The following is a 14,544-nucleotide window of genomic DNA, read 5'->3' as shown; positions in this document are numbered from 1 at the left end:
TCTCGCGAGACTCCGCGTGCTATAAATAGCGGGCGGCGCAGTAGCGCGGCCTTCTACGCTGAGACAACACGTAAGTGCGGGAGGGAGCGATGGCGGCGGGAGGGAGCGATGGCGGCGGGAGCGGCCCAGCCCCCCATCCGGGGCCATCCGCGCCCCCCGAGACTGCCAGGGCCCGCCTGATGTCTCGCTCTCTTCCAGCAAATGGCGGACGACGCCGGTGCTGCGGGAGGACCAGGAGCGGCCCGCGGGGGCTTCCGCGGTGGATTCGGGACGGGGCTGCGGGGCCGCGGGCGCGGCCGCGGGAGGGGCCGGGGCCGAGGCCGTGGGGCCCGCGGGGGCAAAGCTGAGGACAAGGAGGTGAGTCCCGGGGCCGTCCCGGTGCTGCCGCCCCCGAGGATGGGGCAGCAGAGGCGGGGTCCGGCGGCTGATGGCAGCTGGTGATTCATTGTCCATGGATATGTTTGGCAGTGGATTCCTGTCACCAAACTCGGCCGCCTGGTTAAGGATATGAAGATCAAGTCTCTTGAGGAGATTTATCTCTTCTCACTTCCCATCAAGGTGAGTTGCTGTGGATGTGGGAGTGATGGGTCATGGAGATGCTCTGAGGGCTGGAGCCAGGCTGGGAGAGCTGAGGGTGTTCACCTGGAGAAGAGAAGGCTCCAGGGCGACTTCAGAGCCCATTCCAGTGCCTAAAGGGGCTCTAGGAGAGCTGGAGAGGGACTGGGGACATGGGATGGAGGCACAGGACACAGGGAATGGCTAACCCAGAGGGCGGGGTTAGATGGGATATTGGGAAGAAATTATCCCCTCTGAGAGTGGTGAGGCCCTGGCACAGGTTGCCCAGAGAAGCTGTGGCTGCCCCATCCCTGGAAGTGTCCAAAGCCAGGTTGGACAGGGCTTGGAGCAGTCTGGGATAGTCAAGGTATCCCTGCCCATGGGAGGGGTGGAATGAGATGAACTTTTCAGGTTCTTCCCAACCCAAACTGTTCAGGATTCCATGATTCCCGTGTGCTCAGTGCCTGACTCTTGCAGGAGTCGGAGATCATCGATTTTTTCCTGGGCTCATCCCTGAAGGATGAGGTGCTCAAGATCATGCCTGTGCAGAAACAGACCCGTGCTGGGCAGCGCACCCGCTTCAAGGTAACCCTGCTCCTCTGCTTCCTCATGGTGAAACCTCCCCTCTGCTCTCTCCTGCGTTATATTAGTGTCATTTTAATTGCTCCAAATCCCATTTTCTGTAATAACCAGTAAATATTTGGTTATAAGAGCTGTTAGTAACTTATGAAGTGTATTAACTTCACAACCTCAGAGATATGTGCAGATATTCCTCAAAGCAGCACTGTCCCAAAAGTGGGACTGTAACAGCTTTTAAAGCCCTTTCAACCAAACTACTCTGAGCCTACAAAATAAGGTTATGCTTGCACAGCAGTGTTGGGTTTTCAGGAGAAGTTTTGGGTGTAAAGAGGGGATGCTGTTTGGAAATCATTAGGATTTCTGCCCAGTATGAGGCTGCAGCAGGGAATTGAATCCCAGTTCTTTCATCTTGGCTGGTTTTGACTGAAGGATGAGCTCAGAAGGGAAAGCGGGTTTCAGGAATGTGAGTCCTGGTTTGGGAGCAAGCTGTGAGTTCCTGCTGAGCACACCCATGGATTATCCTTGAGAATCCCAGTGGACTGTGCTGTGCTAAGGGAGCTCCTGCACAGCTGCCATCAAACCTTCTCTTCCAACACAGGCGTTTGTGGCTATCGGGGACTACAACGGGCACGTGGGGCTGGGCGTGAAGTGCTCCAAGGAGGTGGCCACGGCCATCCGGGGGGCCATCATCCTGGCCAAGCTGTCCATCGTGCCCGTGCGCCGCGGCTACTGGGGCAACAAGATCGGGAAGCCACACACTGTGCCCTGCAAGGTGAGGGTCCCACGGGGCTGCAGTTCCTGGGGGCTGTGCCAGGGGGGTGTCCAGGAGCCTGACCCGCTGTGTCCGTGCAGGTCACCGGGCGCTGCGGCTCCGTCCTCGTGCGCCTGATCCCGGCTCCGCGCGGCACCGGGATCGTGTCCGCCCCCGTGCCCAAGAAGCTGCTGATGATGGCTGGGATTGACGACTGCTACACCTCGGCACGGGGCTGCACCGCCACCCTTGGCAACTTCGGTGAGCGTGGGGTCACTCAGAACTCGGGGCCGTTCTTGGCCCTGATGGGGACTGAAAACCCACCTTTCCACAGTATTTTTAATCTGCTGAATAAAAACTGCCAGCAGGGGAGCACAAGCCAAGGCTTCTGCTGACAGGGCAGGTTCATCCTGTTGCAGGTGATCCTCGAGTTCTGTACAATTACAGAAAACTGGGGTTTATCCTGTGCTGGTCCTGAATCATCTCCCAATCTGCGCGATTGCACTTGTGTCCCGTAGTGTAATTGTCGTAACTGGAGAGAGAGAGAAACCTGAGTTTTGTGTGTTCACCAGAGAGACCTCGGCCGTGGTCTCCCTGTCCTTGCAAAATCTTACACTTTTGTGGCTGTGGGGTGTTTTTGGGCCTGTGGGTGGGACTGGTGAGCAGGGTCTGCAGCAGTGACAGGCCCTATGTGACACCTCTCCGCAGCCAAAGCCACCTTCGATGCCATCTCCAAAACCTACAGTTACCTGACTCCCGACCTCTGGAAAGAGACTGTCTTCACCAAGTCTCCTTACCAGGTAACAGCATTTTGGCAACTTGCTCAAATCTTACCCTTCCTGCCCCTAAAATTCAGGTTCTTGTACCCAAAAAATGGGTGGTTATAGTCAGACAGGTAACAGTTTAAGTCTGAGCCGACTGCCGGGTAAAGTGTGATTTTTAAGCACCTTAGTTTTGAGTAATAAGTTAAACTACCCCAGTCCCACATAGACACCTGGTGCAGGGGTTTAAGGGGTGGGAAGTGGTGCTGAGGAACCTCTGAGAGTGGATTAAGGAAATAAAGCACTGTTCACGTACTTTTTGCAGGAGTTCACTGATCATCTGGCCAAGACCCACACGAGAGTGTCGGTGCAGAGGACCCAGGCAGCTGCTGTGGCCACGACTTAAGTGGGTTTTGTACAAGAATAAAGTGATCAGTGAACAAGAACTGTGGTTGGTGTGATGGGGGGTCGGTGCACGGGGCAGGTGTGGTAAACCATGGAATGGTTTGGGGTGGGAAGGACCTGAAAGCTCATCCTGTTCCACCACCTGCCATGGGCAGGGACACCTTCCACTGTCCCAGGTTGCTCCAAGCCCTGTCCAACCTGGCCTTGGACACTTCCAGGGGCACATCACCTTTACCCAGACTGGGGGAATTCTCAGTCAGGGCTGTGCAGAGCAGCACAGTGTTTCTGGTGGCTTATGGAGGAGAAGGAGAGGTCCAGAGGGCAAATCCCAGTTCTGGCAGCCTGGGGTGCCTAGGTTTAGGACTTTGCAAGAGCTCTTCAAAGAATGAATCCAGATCCCAGTTGTACAGATGCCTGGGCTGCACGTTTATTGTGGAGGCACCAGAGGTCAAGGATGCCACATGCACTTGGGTTCCAGCACCATGGAGCAAGGGGGAACCGTTTCAGCTCTACTCGGATGCCTTTGCTTGTGCTGCTTTCCTCTCCTCCATCATCCTGTGCTTCTGCTTCATCAGGCACGTCCGTGCATTTCCATGGTAACCCAGATCACCGTCTAGAAAGACATGAAATGTCTATAAGCAGTGCATCCCATAAGCCTGTGTTCTACGTGAAGTCTAGGATGTGTGAAACCCCCCTTTCCTGGGTTTGAGACTCCTTTCCCTGAGTTTCAGACCCCCGTTCCCTGTATGCTGTTCCCATACTCACATCTGTCCTGGTAGGCCTTGGTGACCTGTTTCAGCAGCTCCACCTCCTTGGCACAGTTCTGGAAGTGGTTGGGTCCTTCCCTCTGCTTGCACGCACTCAGCCTCTCCCGGACTATCTCCACGATTTCCTGATCAACCATCCTGCAGGAAAGGTGGCAATGAGTGTAACAGCAGCCAAGAGATGACAGAAAAGCTGAACTAAGAGGTGAGGCTACCCTGTGGAATGTCAGCACTGGGTTTTTAAGGATCATGGTCCTTTATGCCACGCTGCCTAGGGACAGCAGGACTGTGAGGTGTGTAACGGGGTGGGCAGGAGATGCTGCAGCTCCCAGGGCTGAGTGCCCAGAGCTGTGACCTCGCCTGGGGACAGCGCAGGGACAGCCGTACCTGTCCCTCCTCCACTGACACTCAGCCTCGAAGAAGCACAGGTAGTCGCCCTCCAGGCACTCGCTCACGTCAGGCACGCGGCGGAACTTCTGGTGGTAGTAATAGGTCTTGTTCTTGGCTTGCTGCCGCTCGATCCACTCTGTGGGGACAGCCTAGTCAGACACTCCAGCCCCAGATTCTGAGGGGCAGCACAGCCCCAGCACCTGCCCCAGCCTGGTGCTGCCTTTTTGGGCAGCAGCAGGTCCATGTCTGCATCCAGCTCATGTGCCCACCTGTGTGTCCCTCTGTCTGTGCCGTGTCCCACGTCCCTGTGTCTGTCCTGTCCATGCTGTGGTCTCGTCTGTGTCCCTGTGTCCCCACGTCCCTGCACTTCTCCCAGTGTCCGTACTGTGTCCTATGCCCCTGTGTCCCGGTGTCCGTGCTGTCCCCGGTGCTGCCCCTTCCCTCTGCCCGTGCTGTGTTACTGTCTGTGCCAGTGTCCCTGTGCCCTTGTGGGTCCCATCTCCCTGTCCCTGGGCCCGTGCCCTCACGCCTGTGCCCCGGTGTGCCCGTCCTGGTGTCCCCGTCCCCACGTCGCAGCCCAGCTCCCGCGGGGGGCTGTCCCGGCCCGCCGGTACCTCGGACGAAGGTGACGGGCGCGTCAATGACATGGGTGAAGAAGGACTGCACGAAGTTGAGGGGGTTGGGCGCCGATGTGGTCCTATCGGCGACGGGGGTGCGGGTCGGCGGCACCTTGTATGCCTCCCAGTCGTGGTCCTCCGGCATCGCGGCGGCGGCAGCGGGGGCAGCGAGGACGGGAGAAAATGGCGGCGGCCCCCGAGGCGGCGGGATCGGCGGCGGGAGGGGGGGGGGGCAGGAAAATGGTAGCAGCCTCAGAGGGGGCGGGAGCGTGGGAAGATGGCGGCAGCCCCGGGGCACGCTGGGAGCTGTAGTCCACGTGTCCCTCCTGCCTCACGGGATCCCAGAATCCCGGGGTAGGCCGGTTTGGAAGGGACCGCAGTGTGTCCCGTCTGGTCCCGCCTCCCTGCTCCGGCAAGGTCACCCCAGAGCACTAGGCACAGCATTGTGTCCAAGCGGTTCTGGAATATCTCTGGAATGCACCCCAGGATTGTCCACACAGCACAGCCAGACCACCCTCTGTGGGACTCCTGATGATCCCAGGGTGCATGGCAGGGATATTGGGAAGAAACTCTTCCTCGTGAGGGTGGGGAGGCCCTGGCACAGGTTGCCCAGAGAAGCTGTGGCTGCCCCATCCCTGCAAGTGTCCAAGGCCAGGTTGGATGGAGCTTGGAGCAACCTGGGCTAGTGGAAGGTGTCCCTGCCCATGGCAGGGGGTGGAATGAGATGATCTTTAAGGTCCCTTCCAACTCGAACCATTCTGTGATTCCAAGTTCTATTGCCTCAGTCTCTTTTCCAGTCAGAATCACAAAGCCTTTTTTGCCTGGGCTGGTGGAGGGATTTTCAGTCTGAGCTGGGGGTACCTGGAGCAGATGTTCCCAGCTGTGGGTGTCCGGTACCCGGGAGGAAACTGGCCTAATTCCTGCCATTCACGTTCAAGTTGTTCAGGAGGGAGAAGTGTAAACTGAGACAGCAGCAATTGACCTTTATCACTCCACAACTGTCATGTCCAACCTGCCAGCTTGGCCAGGAATGAAATGAATATCGCAGCGGGTGAAGCGAGCGGCTAAATTTGTGTCTTCAGACCGATAACCATCTTAAGTATTAATCTGGGGAGGCACTTACTGACAGCCTCTTTCTGCTGCTGCCCCGGGCTGAAGACGTCCCATGGTCGGTACAGCTCTGCTGCTGTCGCTTGTGTGCAGAGCAGGGCTGGGTTATGGTCATGGAAGTGCTGCTGGAATGGAGTCAAACTCCTGGTAGTTCCACTTAGGCCGGAAAATAAGCTTGGTAGAAAGCGCAGCCAGGTGCTGGGACTGATCTTAGCAAGGAGGGAGCTGCAGTGGGCGCAGGACTAACCCTTTGCTGCTTGGGCTGACCCCCAATTCCCTGCCCTGAAACCAGTTGTGTGAGAACTTGTCCGTGCTGCTTTCTCTCTGCATGACCTTGTGATTGGGGTTTATAGATTTGTCTCTTCTAATTTGTTTTTCAAGGTGCATTTTGAACCTGTACATGTTCCTGTCACCAATTCCTTTGGGCATCCTTTCCCATTTTTTTCTAATCCTTGGTTGTGCTTGTTTGGTGCCATTTGCCTTCATGACATGATGCCCAGGAATGCCAGGCAGGCCCTTTTGGTGCTGCAGGATACAAAATAAGTCGTTATAATTAAGAGCACAGAAGGACAGGCCTAATAAGGAATATATTTCTCCTTCAAAGTCCTCAAGCAAAGCAGAAGGAGAGAGATCGTGTTTTTTTATTTAACTGGCAGAATTTGTCCAGAAACTTAGTAAATTCAAACTGAGTAAGTTTAGATTAGATATTGGGAAGAAATTCTTCCCTGTGAGAGTGGTGAGGCCCTGGCACAGGTTGCCCAGAGAAACTGTGGCTGCCCCTGGATCCCTGGAAGTGTCCAAGGCCAGGTTGGACAGGGCTTGGAGCAGCCTGGTCCCATGGAAGGAGTCAGGGTTGGAACTGGATTAGCTTTAGTGTCCCTTCCAACCCAAACCATTCCACGACTGCACAAAATTCTTCCATGCACATGATGGAAGCTTGAACAAAACCCCATCCTGTTAAGAGTTTTCAGAATGGGAAAATGCTGGAATCAAAGAAGAGCTCAGAATCCCTGCAGCATTCCCATGTTAAAGGGGAGGGTTTTTGTTGTTTTTCCCTTTGTCCCATTTTCTGGGACCCGAGGGTGAAGCTGACCTTTGCTGTTCCTCCCCGCAGTCCCACCGCAAGTTCTCTGCTCCCAGGCACGGCCACCTGGGCTTCCTCCCCCACAAGAGGAGCCGCCGGCACCGCGGGAAGGTGAAGGCATGGCCCAAGGATGATCCCAGCAAACCCGTCCACCTGACTGCTTTCCTGGGCTACAAGGCTGGAATGACACACACTGTGCGGGAGGTGCACAGGCCTGGGCTCAGTAAGGCTTGGCTGGAGAAGGCAGGAGCCACATCCAGGAGGGAATAGAGGGAACCTTTGTTGGTGGGAATCTGCTGGGAAAGGGGTGGTGGAGAACACAGCTTCCAGGTTATGTCCTGGATATCCAAATCTTGGGTGGTCAAAAGCCAAGGGGTGGGCAAGTCCTGGAAATGCCCTCACTGGGATGGTGAGGGGTGGTTTGGGAGATGGGAAGGCTGGGACTGGCTGTGAGACCAAGCATCACCTTGCCCCCCAAGCTCGCTGTGACAGCCTGCCCACGAATCCCCAAGGGAATGCCCTGATCCCAGACGGTGCTGAGCACCACTTCCCTCTGCTGCCTTGCAGAGGTCTCCAAGCGGGAGGAGGTGGAGGCCGTGACCATCATCGAGACCCCCCCGATGGTGGTGGTGGGGGTCGTGGGCTACATCGAAACACCCAAGGGCCTGAGGAACTTCAAGACTGTCTTTGCTGAGCACATCAGCGACGAGTGTCGGCGGCGCTTCTACAAGAACTGGTACCTGCTCCCAGCAAGGGTCATCAACACGGGAAGGGGCTGCCCAGGGAGGTGGGGGAGTCCCCACCCCTGGAGGTGTCCGAGGAACAAGTGGATGTGGCACTCGGTGCTCTGGGCTGGGGGACAAGGTGGGGGTCGGTCACAGGTTGGACTCAATGGTCTTGGAGGGCTTTTCCAACCTCAGTGATTCTGGGATTCCCAGACTTGGGGTGTTCCTGGGGGCCTGCATGTGAGGGGTCCCTTTCAGGATTTCCACAGACTCAGCTCCTGGAACTGCTGCTTATTTAGTCATGCACAGAGACACTGCAAACAGCTTGGTGCTGGAGATCAGCATATGTGTATGTAAATTTATTCTAATAGTCAGATGAAGTTAGCTCTCTCCACAATATCATGTGGCAGGTTCCTTTTCCCTCGGGTAGGTTGGGCTCATCTCCTCTCCAGTTATCTGGGATGCTTGAGCTGAGGCAGCAAATGGAGCAAAACCAGATTTGTCAGAGGGGAAAGTCAAGGCAGAATGTAGCCCCTGGGCCTCATAAACACCAACACCCCAAATCACCTCCAGCAGAGAGGAAAATGGAAACGTGAATTTTCTTGCTGTGGGAATTGTGTCTCCAACAAGGGTGCCATGGAGACCCACCCACCACATTCCTCTGATCCCTGTTTTCTCCTGTCAGCCCTTTTCACGGCCTGTTAATTTTCCTCTTCCCACCCCAAAGCCCCTGACAGTCAGGTGGGGTTCAGGTACGCACAGGTACCTTGTAGCTCCAGGGAAGTGCCTGGCCTGTTTAGTGATTTCCTAGCTGTAGAATCTCCTGTAACAGTGCCATGGAGACCCACCCACCACAAGCCCCTGATCCCTGTTTCCTCCTGTCTCTGATTTTGCGCCTGTGCTCCGATGGCGCCGAGCCAGTCAGTGGGAGACAACTGGGTTCCTCATGCAGAAAGGTTTCAGTTCCCCTTGGATGAGCCCTTTTCACAGCTCATTAGCCACTTTCCTCTTCCCACCTCGAGGCCCTGCAAGTCAGGTGAGGTTCAGGGACCCACAGGTACCCTGTGGCTCTGAGGAGGTGCCTGGCAAGATGAACTGTCCCCCCTCAGTGCTGTCTCGGGGTGCACAAGCCCTTCATCAGCTCTGCTGGATGTTAAAACACTTCTGTCGTAGGCACAAGAGCAAGAAGAAGGCGTTCACCAAGTACTGCAAGAAATGGCAGGATGAGGCTGGGAAAAGGCAGCTGGAGAAGGATTTTGCAGCGATGAAGAAGTACTGCAAGGTCATCCGTGTCATTATGCACACACAGGTCAGGGCCTTCCCCTGGAGTGGGCAAGGGGGGTTCAGGGTCTTCCTCAGCTCCAGAGGGTGAGGGCCTGGAGATGGGATTGGGGGGGGGTTGGTGGGGTCACAGGAGACTGAGTGGGCAGAGAGTGTGGGATGGGATGTGCAGGTGATGGGAGGTGCTGGCTGAGCTTTCCAACTGTCTTCTGACCTCCCTGTCCCCTTGAGCTGGGCTCAGCAGAGCTCCCTGCTCCAGGTTTGCTTCAGGAGCTGTGGTTTGGGCACTCTGGGGACCCCACACACCCATGGAGGAGGGCAGAGCCTGGGCAGGTGCTGAGCCCTGTGTCAGCAAGGGACTTCAGGCCCCATGATCACCTCAAATTAGCAACTGGTGTCAAATGTTTTGGGCAAAAATAACCCCATGGACAGGCACAGCTTTGCCAGATGCTGATTGCTGGATACACAGGGTCCCATTTTCATGCTGATCCCTGGAGTTAAGGGCTGCTTTGGAGTCTAGGGGAGAGCTAAGCTGGCTCAAGGCTTCACTTGAGGCTGGCACAGACCCTCAGTGTCCCACTGGGGTGGTTTGGCAGAGGGGTTTGTAAGGGGAGCTGGGACTGGGAGAGAGGGGAGGCAGCTCTTGGTGGGAACTAGAAATAACTGCCCAGTCTGGAAGCAGAGGGGGAGCAGGACCAAAGGAGAGGTGCTGGCTCAGACTTGGAGCACAGAGCTGCTTCCAGGCTGGTCACAGTGTCCAGCCTCATGCCCTGCTCTGCTGATGGGCTCCTTTCCCGTGGCTGTTACTCCTGTGCTTAACTCCTGTAGCAGGATGGTGTTGACCTCTCCCTGTGCTCCTGAGAGAGAGGGTGTGCCCCAGCTCCTGCCTGGCCTGGCACTGGGAGATGGGGTGGTTGGGCTCAAGGACCAGGAGTTGGCTCTGAGGGATCCCAGATCTAAAGGCCTGCTGACCCAGGGCTCTGGCTGCTGTGAAAGGGGGTGAAGGGGTGGCTCTGCTCCCCCCTGTGCCCCTCACAGGCCGTGAGTGACTCAGCCCTGCCTGTATGTTCATGCCTGGGGGACGAGGGGAAGGTTTCTCCCTAAATGCCGGTGTGGTGCAGATGAAGCTGCTCCCGCTGCGGCAGAAGAAGGCCCACGTGATGGAGATCCAGCTGAACGGGGGCACGGTGGCCGAGAAGGTCGACTGGGTACGTGAGAGGCTGGAGAAGCAGATCTCTGTGCACAGTGTCTTCAGCCAGAACGAGATGATCGATGTCATTGGCGTGACCAAGGGCCACGGCATGAAAGGTACAGAGCAAGGAGAGCCTTGCCAGGGGTTTGGGTCTGTCCTTCTCACGTGACACTGCCCCTGGGGTAGTTTGGGGGAGGAGAGTGTTAACCACACTGAGAACTCCCCAACTTGTTGCACAGGGAGTAGCAAAGAGCCTCTGGATCTCAAGCCTGACATCCAGTTCTGTTGTAGCAGAACTTGGTTTCCTTAATCTCAGGGATTCCAGTGAGGGCAAAGTGCAACAGGGGCACCTCTGATGTAGATACAAAGGAGCTGACCAGGTAACCTCTGATGGAAAGATTTTCTTTGAGATTAAGGCCATTAAAGGCCATGTTGTCTTCTCTGCTCAGAGTCCCCCCAGGAGGCTCAGAGACACCATGAACCTGGGCTAGTGGAAGGTGGCCCTGCCCATGGCAGGGGGCTGGAATCGTGTGATCTCTAAGGCCCCTTCCAACCCAAACCATTTCAGGATTCTCTGGCTCTCTGAACTCCTCCCCAGCCCCAAGTGTGCAGAGGTGTGGGTGCTCCTGTGTGTGTGCATGGAACACATCCCAGTCTGACCAGAGCCCTGGGAAGTGAGAGCAGAGCTGTGCCCCAGTCTGTCCCGCTGCTGAGAGCTCTTGGTCTCCCCCCAGCACTGTCTCTGCAGGATGATGAGCCTCTCCCTCCCTTACATTCCCAGGGGTGACGAGCCGCTGGCACACCAAGAAGCTCCCCAGGAAGACACACAAGGGGCTGAGGAAGGTGGCCTGTATCGGGGCCTGGCACCCTGCCCGTGTGGGCTACTCCATCGCCCGTGCTGGCCAGAAGGGCTACCACCACCGCACCGAGATCAACAAGAAGGTACGGCCCGGGGGGAGCTCCCTCCGACCACCACCCACCTTCCTGCCTCCCATCCTGCCTCCATCCTTCTTTGCAAGGTGCCCTCAGTTCCCCCCAGGCTCTCCAGATGTTTCCCGAGAGATCTCCCTGTCTTTCCTGGTGCTTTTTCCCTGCTCGAGGGCACATCTTGGTGAACACCAGGTCGTCCCATGATTCTTTGTGTGTGATTCTGTCAGGGGCAGGAATGTCCCCACCTCTGTTGCCTCTCTGTTCCCAGATTTACCGCATTGGCCATGGGATCCACGTGGAGGATGGCAAAGTGGTGAGGAACAATGCCTCCACCCATTATGATATCACGGAGAAGACCATCACACCTATGGTAAGGGCTGAGGGCTAACGGGGCTGTGACTGGCTCTGGCTCAGGAATCTGAGCCAGGGAAGTAATTCCTTGTTTGGAGACAGCTGTGTAGGAAATGATTTGAAGGAAATTCACTGTAAGAAATGCAGTGATTCCTTTCCTTATGTTTTGGACACGGGAAATCATCCACGTGTGGTGTCTTTTCAGGCCCATTGGTAGATCCTTGTGGCTGATAACTTGGGTGGGAAATGAGAATTTGCTTTAAAAGAAAAAGAAGAATAAATCACATCAAAAATCTGACAGTTAACAGAAAAATGTTTGTTACTTGGTCTAAAAATTCACGTTTGTGTATTAAAAGCTGTCCACTTTTGAGTCTGGCCAGCTCTGCTCTCAGTTCACTCACACCCTCCAGCGAAGGAAGCAGGTTCTGGTTCCCCAGCTCTTATTTGGTGGATCCAGCTGGGATAACTCAGTGTGGCTGACATGGTTCTAGTGGTCTAGTGGAAGGTGTCTGAAACTGGGTTTAAGGTCCCTCCAACCCAAACCATTCCAGGATTCTGTGACTCCCAGTAGGCAACTCGAAGGGTGCAGAGTGCTGTCAGCTGGAAGGACTGTCAGGCACTGCCTTCTCCTTCCCTAGAAAATGCCTCCTGTAGACAGGTGTGCTCCCACCCTGCTCTCCTGCCCTCCAACCTCTCTGCCTCTCCCCACAGGGTGGTTTCCCTCACTATGGGGAGGTCAACAACGACTTCCTCATGCTGAAGGGCTGCGTCGTGGGCACCAGGAAGCGCGTGCTCACCCTGAGGAAGGTGAGGGTGCCACAGTGCCGGGCAGGGATGGGCTGCAGCTCTCCAGGAACACATTCCCCACAAGGAGAATCCTCCAAATGCTGGGCAGGGGGATTGGTCAGATCCCTGGTGCTGTGTTGCAGAGGGCAACGTGGCACACGAGTGTGGTGCTCAGACCACGGGCAGGCAGACGGTTTGTGGGGTGTGCAGGTGGGTGGAGTCTCTCTGGAGGCAGAAGCCTCAAATCCCCGAGGGGCCCAGAAATGAAACCTTGGGCTGTGAGGAAACGAAAGAGCAGCTTTCACCTGCCACCTGAGCACCAGGGTGCTGCTCTGATAGCACAGATTTTCGTGGAGATATTTGTTTAAGGGCTATTCCAACCCTGTTCCAGCAGAGCAGAAGTCCTGGTTTTCTGTAACGATAATCCTGATGTGTTGTGACTCTCCTTCCCCAGTCCCTCCTGGTGCACACAAGCCGCCGGGCTCATGAAGCCATCGAGCTCAAATTCATTGACACCACTTCCAAATTTGGCCACGGCCGCTTCCAGACAGCCCAGGAGAAGAGGGCTTTCATGGTGAGTTCCCTCTGGGCTGCCTCCAGCTCCTCGTGGGGCTAAAGCAACTGACTGTCTCCAACCAAGCACCTTCTAGTGGAAGGTGTCCGTGCCCATGGCAGAGAGGTGGAACTGCATGAGTTTGAAGGTCCCTTCCAACCCAAAGCATTCCAGGATTCTCTGATTCCATGATCTGCTTCTCTATATAACAACAGGCAAATGAATGATTGAGGCTCTCTTGCATAAAGACAGTCATGAATTCAGTTCACGCAGCAGAAATTATGCGAAGGAAGAACATGAGTGTTGTGTGAGTGATCCAAGACAACCCAACTAGCAAATAATAGACCATATGGTCAACCAGTTCCCATTCACCTCGGGAAGTTTTAAACAAGCAGTTAACTTGGCAGGCACTGCCTTGGCCATATGGTCCCTTTCACTTGGAATTGTGCACTGCTTTGATTTGTTTGGAATGATTTATAGCTTTAATGTTCTTAAGAGGAAAAAAGTTTGGGTCATATTCAGGCACAAATTTGTGATTCTTCTGTCAGAAGCTTTCAAGAAGGCCAAGCAGTGTATTTTTCTTAAATACAGGGCAAAAAAGAAAAAAGATTAAATAATCCAAACCAAGCAGTTTCTTGAATAGCTTTGCAGCCTACACCAGAGTGCTGCAAATCTGAACTGAAATGGAGGAAGCATTGAGTAAGCCAGGAGAGAGAGAAGGAGAAAGGAAAAGAAACAACTGCCTGGATCCCACGGAGATGTAAACTGGGTCTAGATCTGGCCTGTCAGCCAGAAATGCCATGTGAAGCTGGCTAAGCCTCCTTAGTGCTGGGAGGGGGATTGGTTTGACAGTGCCTTTGCAGAGCTCTTTAGAGGTTAAGCTGATTTCCTTCAGCTCAGTGTCAGGAGCCTGGTGTGTGTCACGGCAAACCCTGAGCTGCTGTGGTGAGGATCTCAGGGGCAGCAGGAGGTTTCACCTGGGTGCAGCTCTTTTCTTTGCCATTTCCCCCTGTATATTGTGTGGTAAAACATCACATTTGGCTGGAATTTGAGGCACATAAGTAATCCCTGCTGTCTGCTCCCACAGGATTGATTTGTTCTGGGACAACCCCATTTTTTAGCCTTAGGCTCTATTGAGTTGGATGCCAAGTAGCTGTGCCTTGAGCTTAGGGAGGTCTTGCCTCCTCCGAGGCTCAGGCAGCAGTTCAGCAGCTTTCCTACCATGGAAACACTGGAACACCTCCTGGAAAAACTCATCAGCCCAGTTCCTGGTCCCCTCCATGTTCCCTGACAGAGATCAGCCCCCTGGCTCAGGGCAGGTCACTCCTCGTGCTCTTTGGCTGCTCTGGTGCTGTCCAGAGAAACAAACCCTCTGTACAAGGGCAATGATGCTCCTTTCCCAATTCCTGGAGCGTGCTGGAGGCTCGGGGGGGCTGGTGGATGGTGGCACGGAGCCCCCAGCTGGGGAGCAGGGACCAGGAGCAGCCTGGCCCAGTAGAGCTGCATTTCTGCTCCCCACAGCCCAGATGCAGCTCTTCAGGCCAGGTTTGTCTGTCCCTAACTCCAAACTCTCCTCTCTGCTCCCTTCCAGGGCCCTCAGAAGAAACACCTGGTGAAGGAGAAGCCAAGTGTGCAGGAAGAGCTGTAAGGATGGATACGAGGCTGCCTAACTGGGCACTTCCAATAAAGAGGCTCCAAGCTGTGCCTGCT

At 55.3% G+C, this 14,544-nt stretch overlaps 3 protein-coding genes and 1 non-coding gene across 6 annotated transcripts; 3 read left to right on the top strand and 1 right to left on the bottom strand.

The window, feature by feature from the left end:
- The first annotated feature begins 198 nt into the window (after window positions 1–198).
- RPS2 (ribosomal protein S2) lies at window positions 199–3,090 on the top strand. Its single transcript, XM_027656713.1, has 7 exons — window positions 199–357; window positions 469–558; window positions 1,033–1,140; window positions 1,733–1,906; window positions 1,987–2,146; window positions 2,594–2,685; window positions 2,972–3,090. Exons 1-7 carry the CDS (start codon window positions 202–204, stop codon window positions 3,050–3,052), a joined length of 861 nt encoding a protein of 286 aa, XP_027512514.1. The 5' UTR covers window positions 199–201; the 3' UTR covers window positions 3,053–3,090.
- LOC113953556 lies at window positions 2,366–2,503 on the top strand. Its single transcript, XR_003529915.1, has one exon. It is a non-coding gene; the product is annotated as a small nucleolar RNA SNORA64/SNORA10 family (small nucleolar RNA).
- A 363-nt stretch (window positions 3,091–3,453) lies between the features above and the next one.
- On the bottom strand, window positions 3,454–5,030 carry NDUFB10 (NADH:ubiquinone oxidoreductase subunit B10). Its single transcript, XM_027656607.1, has 4 exons — window positions 4,820–5,030; window positions 4,203–4,341; window positions 3,817–3,956; window positions 3,454–3,664 (listed from the first exon to the last, which is right to left on the bottom strand). Exons 1-4 carry the CDS (start codon window positions 4,965–4,967, stop codon window positions 3,561–3,563), a joined length of 531 nt encoding a protein of 176 aa, XP_027512408.1. The 5' UTR covers window positions 4,968–5,030; the 3' UTR covers window positions 3,454–3,560.
- Window positions 4,004–14,538, top strand: RPL3L (ribosomal protein L3 like). Of its 3 annotated transcripts, none has more exons than XM_027656606.1 (10): window positions 4,004–4,020; window positions 7,047–7,239; window positions 7,584–7,752; window positions 8,915–9,050; window positions 10,144–10,330; window positions 10,996–11,156; window positions 11,413–11,514; window positions 12,207–12,302; window positions 12,736–12,855; window positions 14,426–14,538. In XM_027656606.1, exons 2-10 carry the CDS (start codon window positions 7,200–7,202, stop codon window positions 14,480–14,482), a joined length of 1,068 nt encoding a protein of 355 aa, XP_027512407.1. In that variant the 5' UTR covers window positions 4,004–4,020; window positions 7,047–7,199; the 3' UTR covers window positions 14,483–14,538. The 3 variants fall into 3 exon arrangements, with proteins under 3 accessions (XP_027512407.1, XP_027512405.1, XP_027512406.1); XM_027656604.1 differs by lacking the exon at window positions 4,004–4,020 and adding an exon at window positions 4,774–4,875; XM_027656605.1 differs by lacking the exon at window positions 4,004–4,020 and adding an exon at window positions 5,885–5,990.
- The last annotated feature ends 6 nt before the right edge of the window (window positions 14,539–14,544 follow it).

The sequence above is a fragment of the Corapipo altera genome, unplaced genomic scaffold (assembly GCF_003945725.1).
Source record: "Corapipo altera isolate COAL_440 unplaced genomic scaffold, ASM394572v1 104, whole genome shotgun sequence".
In the NCBI taxonomy this organism is placed as follows: Eukaryota; Metazoa; Chordata; class Aves; order Passeriformes; family Pipridae; genus Corapipo; species Corapipo altera.
This window is presented reverse-complemented; position numbering and strand designations above follow the sequence as displayed.